The sequence below is a fragment of the Poecilia reticulata genome, chromosome 8, assembly GCF_904066995.2.
Source record: "Poecilia reticulata chromosome 8, P_reticulata-male-v2, whole genome shotgun sequence".
NCBI lineage: Eukaryota > Metazoa > Chordata > Actinopteri > Cyprinodontiformes > Poeciliidae > Poecilia > Poecilia reticulata.
This window is the reverse complement of record NC_088837.1, coordinates 7882555-7893249: the sequence shown is the minus strand read 5'-3', so window position 1 is coordinate 7893249 and position 10695 is coordinate 7882555. Positions and strand designations below refer to the sequence as shown.

Here is a 10695-nt window from a genome sequence, read left to right as displayed (position 1 = left end):
TTGCTGTTTTCGGTGATAGCTCACTCTGAAGCCAAGTACTCCATTGGTAACATCTTTATCAAAAAAATACATCATTTTAAAATAAATAATTATTGTCAACTGTTCAACTTTGTGTGTGTCGGTTGTTGAGATCAGAGGAGGATGGATCCTTCATGTTGTGACCTGGGCCCCCCTAGACTGGTCGTAACATAGCACAAAACTGAACTCACTGAATTATCTTTCTGAATGACTCGGACTCGGAACAAAAAATAATAAAAGATGATGTTGCCAAAAAATGGCAACAAACAAGATTTTATTTATTTATTCAATAACAAATAAATAAATGATGTATAGCTTAAAATTACTGTATACTCTATTCCAACTGACTACATTCATTAGACACCAGAACATTCAATTATGTGAGTCCAAGATGACTGCACCTAAACTGCTTAGCAGATGTGAAAATATATGAAAAAAGGAAAATCATAACTAAAACCATTCTGTTGTGTATGTTGTAAAGTGTTTAAGCTTGAGTTCTTTTGTTGTTTTGACTCATCACGATGAAATCTAGACCAGTTTATAATTTTATCACTATGATCTTTTGATATATGTTGCGAAAAGTCATTCATTTGTACTATTAAAATATGGAGTGAAATTAAATTGTGTTCCTCGTGTCTATAAGACGATATAGATGAGGTAGCGTCAGAAAATCAAACAGTATTATGTAAGGGAGCACCAGCAGGCGGCGCTGCAGGAGGAAACGGTGCCACTAGTTGGTCAGTAATGTCTCTTCACCAGCCTGCCTTCAGTCTCCATGGTAACCAGCTGTTGTTCTGGATGAATACTAGCATGCGCTTTAACTCAGTTTCACTCTAGGCTAATTAGGCTAACAGCTAATTGCTAGCGGTGCTAGCATTGCACGTCCAGGTGCCACCCGTTGCCATGGAGACTTAAAACAAGCTGGTTATTCTCTCACTTGTGGGTTTACATCCTTATCTACCAAAAGAGGCATCATGAGTCATAGAGACAAAGTTAAATATACTTATCAGAAAGAAGAGAAGTTTCTACAAAATATAAGTAATGTCTTACAATGGAGATATTATTCTTATCCAACCTTCAGTTTGTTCAAGTTTCTCTAATATTGTTCAGAATGCTGCTATTTTCCTGTTCCTGTCCAAATCACATACATTTTACTTGAATGGCATGTTTTCATCTATTTTGAGGAGAAATTTCTGTCAACTCTTGCTTACACCAAATCAGTGATCCCTAATAAAATTATCTAAAATATTTTGATTTGCCTAAAAGGAAGTAGCAGTGTCTGTTTGCTGTACTACCAATTCTATGTATTTTATTTTTGTTTTGTTTTTTACAAAAAATAATTATTAAAAATAAATGTACAGAAATCAAAGATTTGTTTTTTCTGTGAGTGATAGAAGTGATTCAGGACGGTGTTTTGAGTGAGCGTCGCTCCCTCACCCTGACGTTCCTTCCCTGGGGGAAGAGGGGGGCGCCGATCCATGTTTTCGCATCCACCTGAATAATATGTAGTTGCGCCACTGCTTTGAAGCTGCTCCATAGTTGACGCTGTAAAAGATCAAGAATTTGTTTGGCAAATGCTTTTGACAGATTGACAGATTCGCTTCCTTATAAACAGTTTGTCACATTAATGTCATTTCGAAACAGTTCCTGTATCGGTCACGTGACTTGCTGAAACCAATACGCACCGACTCGGGTTTTGGTCCATGTGCTTGAGACATGCGGCGATGCATCGGTGTTGCCGGACCCATCACTAGCATTTAGTTGCGTTTTACTACTGGAATGTTCTAGAACAGTGGTTCGTAACCGGGGTTCGATGAGTCGGTCTCAGGGGTTCGGCGGAGCCTCTGCCGCGGAGGTAAAGACACTTGTGTAAAGTTGTGATGACGCCCCGCTTTGCCATCACTTGCTGCAAAGGATCACGTTACATTGCTTAGCCAATCAGTGCAGCGGAAGAGCACTGATTGAAGGAGCTCCACTCTCAGCATGGATTTGAACTTGTGTTTTCATTTTATTTCAGCAAAGCTCACCGGCTGGTAACACAACTAATATAATTACGTTACTAAATCAGAATTTAGTAACAAAGTCTTTATTATTTATTATTAATTTTTCATTCTCCTTAGAATATAGAGCTAATTAAATAATCTAAACAAGACCTTAAAGTGGTTCCAGTTTCTCTCGATGGCCAACCTGTTGAAACTGTGGCAAATTTTTGTTTCTGGACAGTCAGCTCAACTTTGCTGAAAACCCTTATTATATTTTGAAGAACTGTTCTCAGAGACTCTACCTTTTAAGAAAACTTCATATTTTATTTATCACCACAGAAGGGTTCATTGAGTGCGCTTATGAAGCTGGTGGGTTCGGTACTTCAAAAAAGGTTAAGAACCACTGGTTTAGAGTGAAAACCTTATGAGTAAAACTGGGAAAAAAATTTGCACCTGGACCTTCACTTCATGGTTGAACAGTCGTTTCTGGTGGGAATGTTTTTAGGTAGAACCTGAAATGACGACCCCTAAACACTGCATGAAATTTAGTTTAGTTCTTCAGAAGTAAAATACAGGAAGGGTTATTATCAACGTACAAACTTTTAAATCATTCCAAAACCTCAAAGCTTTCAGAAAGGTCCAAGGAAAATATTTTAGGTGTTTTTGAACATTTGTGCCATTTTGGATCTGATTAAATTCAGCAGCGCTATGCTAAAAGTCTGCAGCGACACTATTGAATACATTGAAGTGAACCGGCTGTGTGAATCCTGTCATCATCTCTTGTCCTAACAGCAACAACAAAGGCACTTATGAGTGATTAGAAAGGATAACTTGAAATATAGTGCCACATTTGGGATGGGGCACCGTAATACAGAGGAAAAACTGATGTGTTTCATGAATTTAGCTGCATTGTGATAGAATATTGAAGTATCCACAAAGTTAACGTCAAGCTGTTAATATTGTTTGGTTGAGAAAATCGTGTTAAAGATGGTGCCTGCTCATATGTAACAAAACAAACCATCACCATAATATGCTAGAATGTAGCATTATAAAAATGATGCTACACGCTACCATGTTAATTTGGGAATAAGTCACTGCAATGATATTAAAAATGATGAAACACAAATAAAAACAAAAACCAAATATGATTTCCAGCTCAATTTAAAGATTCTTATAATCATATGAAAATAGGCAAACATTCTCTTTTCACAATTGCATATATTAAATCAGACAGAAATCAGTAACAGTTGTAAATTGGCATGAAGAACACAGGCCAAGATTGTCAATAACTTAAGATGCTTGTCTGACGGTGGATTACTGGACACAGCAGTACGATTAGACAAGTCATTAAAAATAAAGGCAAATATTCACAAAAATAACATAAAAAACTTTGAAAGTTTAAATGCATGGCCTTCTGAATTTGTCTCAAAGAAATTTAAACCAATGTGTTGCAACATCTTACAGAAGAGCTTAAAGAGAGCAGATTTATTAATTTTACTAGGTTCAATTTAGAGAGGAAGGTTGAGAAAACATATTTCTAAAGCTGTTTTGAGAAATACGTCTGAGATAAATAACAGAAGTGTTGACTTGTGCACACAGCAACACTAATTTAGACACATGGCGAGTTTGGGCACCATTAACAATTTGTTTCTGTTCTAAGCCATAAATCTACACAAATCTTTTAGAAAATTTCAGTCTCTGCATGTCTTCTTGGCAGTATTTCTATAGAACATGAATCCACAGTAAAGACAAATAAATAAGAAACGTAGCGCACAGTCCGCTCACATGTATATCTATAGCATTGATTCTGCAACAGAGTTTGTGTTGGTTACTTACAAAATTATCCACACACCCAAACTTTTTCCACACTTTGTCACATTAACACCACAAACTTTGATCAACTTTATTCTGATTTCATGCGACAAACGCAAAGCAGTGCACAGTGATTAAGTGGAAGGAAATGGACAGAGGTTTAGATTTTTCTTCCAAAAATGTTTTTTGATTTGTAAAAGAAAATTCTAATCATATTTCACTTTCAATCTGCTTCTGATTTATGCACTACTTTGTGTTTCTCTGTTATAGAAATTCAAAAAAATTACACTGAAGTTTGTGATTAGGAAACAGCGGAAACTAGTCGGGTTATAAATACGATTGCAATGCGATTTAGATGCTGATTTTGTTTGCTGACCACATGTGTGTGTGTGTGTGTGTGTGTGTGTCATTCCAGTGTTTGCAATGAGTGAAATATAATTACACACGGTTAAAGAAAAAGAGATCATGATTGATTTTGCGAGTTGATGATTGATATCACTCTGAAAATTTCTGCCCGTTTTGCGGTCTCATTCTGATTGTCTTAAAGATTACGCAACTCATCATTTTTAGCAAAACGGTTAAATCCACTTTTGTTAACGTTTTAATCAATTATTCTTTACGTTTCACCTTGCCAGTGGTATTACGTCTTCCAAAAAGAAACCTCCCATACAGCCTTGGTTGTCGACATTGAAGTGCAGCATCTCTCTTTCATGATATCTAAGCACGGATTCACAGAAATTGCACTATTTTCCGCAGTTGTACAGCGATGCCTCTTCGGTCCCACACAGTCGCATCTTTATCCGTCTTTGGGACTTTGAACTGTCAAATGAGGGAAGCTTTCTCCTGAGCAGGTCCGTCCTGGAAAAAATTGTTTGCTGTGTGTTATGGTACATTTTCAATGTGGCAAAAACACCAGAGAAAAGTGTCAGTACGGCTACAATCTGTCTTGTAAGAGATATGCGCAAATTACTTTCGACTACGTTTCATTTTAAAGCGTCTAAAAATTGAGAAATGTTTAATGATTTTAGAGAAGTGGTTCTAAATCTATCTAAAGAACCAGAATCAAAAATATTTTGACTCCAATCATTTCCACTTTTCTGCCACTTCTTGCTGTTTAATCCCACCCAGCACCTGATCACTGCGCTCTCTAACAGTAGCAGCTTTCTCTACCGATAGAAGAAACAAAACCTGTCAAGAAATCCAACAAAAGGCATTTTTTTAACATTACCGTGCCACAGTAAGACCAGTCTGCCTTCTAGCTACCTCTGTTCATATGTTCCTGCACAATGAAGCTGCCAAAGCAGAACCAGCCAGTGACAGTAGCACTGTTGGTTATAACGGACCACGGCTCACATCGACCCCCCACTCCACGCCTACTCACCCACTCAACTTTGTGACAACCTTTCTAGACATAAAAGTCAAACTCCAGGCTGCCTCTTCTTCACATGAATCACACAGAGGAGGAAGGAAGGAAACTCAGGCCTCACTGATTTGTAAAAGAGTCTGCAGTGTTTACGTCACACGTCGACTCGCAGGATAATCGTTTGATTGGGTTTGATCGCATCTGCTGGAAGCAAACCCAATCTAAGACCACCCGTCAGATTCTGAAGCAGCGAAAAGGAGCTCATGCTAACATCAGATGTTCAGAGATTACAGTAAAACTGATTAATGCATTCTGTACCCTAGTTATTAATGTTAAACCTTTAATCCGGATGACGGAGAACGCGCAGAGTAAAATTCGTACCTGTCCTTGCGCTGGTGCCGGGCCGAGGATCTGATTTCGATGCAGGTGGCTGTGCAGCCTGTGAGTAGCTCTCTTCTTGAGCAGAGCGGGGTGCGGAGAAAGCTGACATGTGCAATCCATGTGATCCACGACTGACACCACAACCTTAGAATGAGTGGGTATTTTGTTTTGTACGTGATCTTGGTGACTTGGAGAGGTTGAGAAGAAGAAGACGGGAGTCACTGGGCGGTACTCCGAGTTAAAGAAAATAAATAAAAAAACGTCTTGTGGGGACACTATGACGAATATATGCTTTTATGTACTCAAAAAGGAGCTGTTGCTAGGCAACAAATGGAGGTTAAATAACCAGAGCTGCAATTTTCTGTTGCTTCTCAGAGTGAACTACTTGAAAAGCACAGAGAAATAAGATGCAGAGCAAGTCTTTTACATTTTATGCGTCTGATTCACCTCGTCTGTGTTTGTTTGGCTGTAAACTAAAAATCTTACTTTTTTTCAGTCAGTGAATGCAACATGTATAAGCACTAATGGCAAAACACTCTTTTATGTGGAAGTTGTTACTGAAGGAAGATGACTCAAGCTAAACTAATTTCAATTTTTGTCAGGTGATCTTCAAGAAAATCTTTGGGGGTTTTTATAATTAAACACCTGTTGATATATTTTTAAATTTATGTAGAAAGTTACAAAAATGTTTTGCTATGAATTACAGTTGTTATTCTCAATTACTTTCAGATAAGCTCAACATTTCTAATAGTCCAGAGGGAGTTAATGGTGACGGCAAGAAGGCCTTCCAACATCACCAAAGATAAAGCGTCAAAAACCTGCTGAAATATGCAAAAAGCAATCATGAAACAGCTGTAATTGCTCTAAATCTAAAACATTTTTTCTACTGATTATTAAAAAAGCTGCATGTAACAGAATGCTTCTTTCTCATTGTTTTATTATTTTTGGGAGATACCTGTCATTTACATCAGAAACAAATGTCTTAAATCAAAGAGAAATAATTGAACATCTAAGTCTGTTTGGGACAGGAACCAACTTTGGGTTTTACTTTCTACTTACTAATCGTTATGACCAAACATGCTCATTTACCGTCAGGGTTCTGGTGTTTGTGGCATTGGAAACGCACTGCAGGCTCTTGGTGTTGCAGCAGCCAGAGCAGCGCTGGGCTTCCACGCACGGCGGCCACAGCAGAAAGTTGGCGTTGCTGCGGTCCACCATGTCTCTGGTGATCTCGACCACTTCTGTGCGAACTTTACATTGAGCCCGCTGGGCTTGCGGAGGGTCTGAGGGAGCAAACACGACATGCTACGACGTCAGCGGCACGTTCTGAGGTTTGATGAGCCAGACAATGTGTACATCTCTGCTCGAGAGTTTGAATTTTCTGTTATTGATACACAAGGACGTGTATTGAAAAGCAGAAACACTGAATAGGTTTTATTCAAAGATTAGAAAAGAAAAGTTGTAGATCAGCTTCTGGAAATTTTGAGTTCTGCTTCATGAGAACAACGACAAAAAGGTTAACAGAGAAAGATTTTCCCTCTGTCACAAAAACTATTAATCATCTCCCAGACGGACTGGCAGAGCGTTCTTTAGCCAACATAACGAGTTTCCTAAGAGGACAAACAACGAAGAAATATGTAAAAAATAAAATAAAAAAAGATCACAACAACCAAATAAGGAGGTTTGGCTCACTGGGGCTGCGTGGAAGTCTGTGACCTCCGTTGGCTGCAGAGTTAGCTTCCTCCTCATCTGAGACAGCAACACAAACATCATTTATGCTATTAGAAGAAGACAAATAAAACGCTGACTGTGCACAGAAACCAGAGGTGGAGCGGTCATGGTACGCTACGATTTCAAAATGTCTTGTTTTAATGTTTTTGTTTCATTTTCTTTAACTTTTACCATTTTAGTCCCATTGAGATCAAATATCTTTTTTATGAGGAAGACCTGGCCAAGACATAAACTTAATCTAAACGTTTTTGTAGTTTAAACTCCTCCTAGTACAGAAAGGGCAGAAGTAACTGTGGGGTGTTTTTTTCCAGCTGTGTAGAGCAGAGAGTCAATGTGGTGCTGCCCCTCCCCCACCCATTGCTGTGCACTGCCTGCAAGCTGGCTAAGAATAAAAACTGTAAAAATGGAAAGTTTGGACACATTTCCATTAATGGAAAATCTGTGAATCTTGCTAAAATCAAACTTTTTTAAAAGTTAAGATGCAACAGATGTGAAACAACTGAGAAGCTGGAGCAACTAATTAACCAGCTGACGTCAGCTCACCGTAAGAGCACAATAATCAGGTTTATCATCCTGACACTGATCAGCACTACATTGATCTGTTATTTATGGAACCTCAATTACATTTAATCAACCTGAGCTAAAAATCTAAAATATTTAAGTGAATCTACACTAATGCTGTGTGTTTAGTTAAATAAATTGTCCAATTTTGACTCAATTAGGCTCCAAATGTTCACAAACATTACATAATCATCAAAAAAACTACTAAAATTATATACTGTAATTATTCCAAGATGTTCAGCTTTGTGAGTATGCTCTTATTTTGAAATGTACCCTGACTCTTATGCTTTGATGCGGGTGATGTTTTGAAATATCAAAGCCAGTAAAGTATGACAGGAGAGGAGAAATAGCCGCACCCGACCGTTCGTTTGTGTGTATTGACAGGTGATGTGTCAGGGATGTGCAAAAACTTTATAAAACATTTTGTTTTTGTATAAAAATCTCAAAAGTAAATCACATGAAAATGAAGGATCTCAAGGGATGTTGTTGCTCAGTTGAAGTGCATCACTGGATTTCGATGCCAGATTACTAAAGAGTTTTGCTTCCTCTTCAATCTTAAAATTGATTTAAACTGATTTCATGTGTCTGTAAGATGGAAAAGAAAGAAAAACCAAAGCTTTGGGTCTTTACCTACGGAGTCAGTGAGCAGTGGCTGGAGGTCCTCTATGGAGTTGATGGGGCTGTTTCTAACCAGCTCCACCAGCGCTGCAGGCAGAGGGTCCTCCTCAGACACAAACAGGAAAAAAATCAGCCCAAATAACAAACAACTAGTGCAAAACCAGAAAAACAGACAGAATGTATTCAGAAGCTCATATGAGCTTAAAAAAATAAAAAATTAAGTAGGCGATGGGAAAAAACCGCAGCACTTCCGCGACTACGATTGTCTTTAAAAGCCTCTAAACAAACATTTCCAGAGTATCACACCAGAAACCACAGAACGGCTCCACTTTGTGATTCTAGAGACTTGACTGTGGGTTTAACCCCCCTTCCCTTCCCTCCTTGGTCATTAATGTTATTTGTAACAACTAATCACCTCACATGGAAACCTTTTGTTATAAGAGTATGTTGAAACAGGTGCACTAAATCGAAATATCTTATATTCATAAACAAAACAAAACATAAAAAGTTGAATCTATTTCATGAGGTTACTGGCGCCATACATGGAAAGCGGTGACAAATATTAATATTGGGCTAACATCTATTATTGTATATCTCAATAACACAGTTAAAGGAAAGTTTAATGTGTAGCTAAGTTTTCTGATAGGTGTCGGTAAACTTTTACTGGTGATTTTTATTTCCATTTTTACTTACCTCGGCCACGCCAAACCGCGCACACGCCGCCAGCAACGCGAGCAGCAGCAGCTGGACCCACGAGCTCATCTTGCTGTCCAGCCTCGAGCCTCTCCAACGGACCGGGAATTTATGGAGGCGCGAGCGAGCCTCTCTCCTCAGTTCGGCGCGCGGAGGGGAGGATGAGGAGGATGAGGAAGGAGACAGCGGCTCGGCTCGCGGAGCTGTGCGCGCCTGTGACCTCCGTCCCGTTGCCAGCAGAGTGGAGAAGAGCTAGAAGGCGCTCCAAGCTCTTCCTTCCTCCTCTTTAGAAAGTAAATCCTCATGCTCAGAGTTGTAGTTTGCGCTCTTATACTTCTTCCAAGGAGTCTTATCAGTGAACAAAGTGCTACGTGGCTTCTGCCCTGGACCAGCTTGTTTACGCGGTGGTGGTGCTGTTGCTGCTGTGTGGAAGGGCTGGCTCCCAGCAGACCCTAATGCTCGACTTTTTCCTCCCTCTCTCTCCCCCAACCCCCCGCCCCCTGCTTGAAGAAAAGGCCATAATCCGCCTGCCAATCAGCGACATCACGGTGGATGCGCAGCAGTCGCCCTCAGTCTTGATTTATAACAATATTTCTTTGGCGAAACCACAGAAATATTTTGCTTTGTTTTTGTGTGAGAGAGGGCACGCGCGCTTGCTGTCCTGCTGACTTTAGCGCGTGCTACTTAAGATGAGAATAAATGGTAGCGTGTGTGTTATTTATACATTTCATGAGGAGAAGTTAGAGATAGAAAAAATATTTATTCGAGTAATTTCCCTTTTTGAAGGGGAAATATATGAGACATTCCTGCTATTTTAAAGTTTTAAAGTTATATTGTTTAGGGAAAAAGTAACACCAAGCTTGCTAATTTGTAGAGCGTAAATCTGAAATCCTGGCGTTAGTACAGTGGTTCTTAACCTGGGTTCGACCGATCCCCAGGGGTTTGGCAGAGCCTTTGCTGTGGAGGTAAAGACACACTTGTGTAAAGTCGTGATGACGCCCCGCTTTGCCATAAATTGCTGCAGAGGATCACGTTACATTGCTTAGCCAATCAGTGCTGCGGAGGAGCACTGATTGAAGGAGCTCCACTGTGAGTATGGATGTGAACTTGTGTATGAGCAAAGCTCACCGTTTAGTGTACTTCTAAATCTGCTCCTTAGTCGCATGTTTTCGGGGTTGGTACTGCCTCTAGTTGTGTGGGGTGGTAACACAAATAATATAATTACATTACTAAATCAGAATACCGCAAAGTATTTATTAATTTTTCATTCTCTTAAGAATATAAGGCTAATTAAATAATCTAAACAAGACCTTAAAGTGGTTCCAGTATCTCTCGATGGCCAACTTGTTGAAACTGTGGCAAATTTTCTTTTCTGGACAGTCAGCTCAACTTTGCTGAAGACACTGACTATACAGGTCCTTCTCAAAAAATTATCATGTTTATTAATCATTATCATGATTAATAAACATGATAAGTTGGAATTTTTAGAGCTGATTTTAACATCATACAATTTATTGTCAAACTGCTGATGTTTGT

General features: G+C 39.2%; 1 protein-coding gene and 1 long non-coding RNA gene across 3 annotated transcripts; both read right to left on the bottom strand.

Moving 5' to 3' along the window:
• Positions 1-3143: 3143 nt before the first annotated feature.
• Positions 3144-5734, bottom strand: LOC145552477 (uncharacterized). The gene is made up of 2 exons (XR_014088535.1): positions 5557-5734; positions 3144-4670 (listed from the first exon to the last, which is right to left on the bottom strand). It is a non-coding gene; the product is annotated as an uncharacterized LOC145552477 (long non-coding RNA).
• An 872-nt stretch (positions 5735-6606) lies between these two features.
• LOC145552476 (platelet-derived growth factor subunit B-like) lies at positions 6607-10695 on the bottom strand. 2 transcript variants are annotated; one of them, XM_081609781.1, is made up of 4 exons: positions 9160-10695; positions 8479-8572; positions 7249-7305; positions 6607-6839 (listed from the first exon to the last, which is right to left on the bottom strand). In XM_081609781.1, exons 1-4 carry the CDS (start codon positions 9226-9228, stop codon positions 6622-6624), a joined length of 438 nt encoding a protein of 145 aa, XP_081465907.1. In that variant the 5' UTR covers positions 9229-10695; the 3' UTR covers positions 6607-6621. The 2 variants fall into 2 exon arrangements, with proteins under 2 accessions (XP_081465907.1, XP_081465908.1); XM_081609782.1 differs by having other exon boundaries at positions 8479-8569; positions 9160-10358.

Coding starts and splice junctions, on each gene's coding strand:
- LOC145552476 (XM_081609781.1), bottom strand. CDS start 9,228: ATGAGCTCGTGGGTCCAGCTGCTGCTGCTCGCGTTGCTGGCGGCGTGT. Junction 8,573..9,159: donor CGCGGTTTGGCGTGGCCGAG/GTAAGTAAAAAT, acceptor TTTGTGTCTGAG/GAGGACCCTCTGCCTGCAGC. Junction 6,840..7,248: donor CAGACTTCCACGCAGCCCCA/GTGAGCCAAACC, acceptor TTGCTCCCTCAG/ACCCTCCGCAAGCCCAGCGG.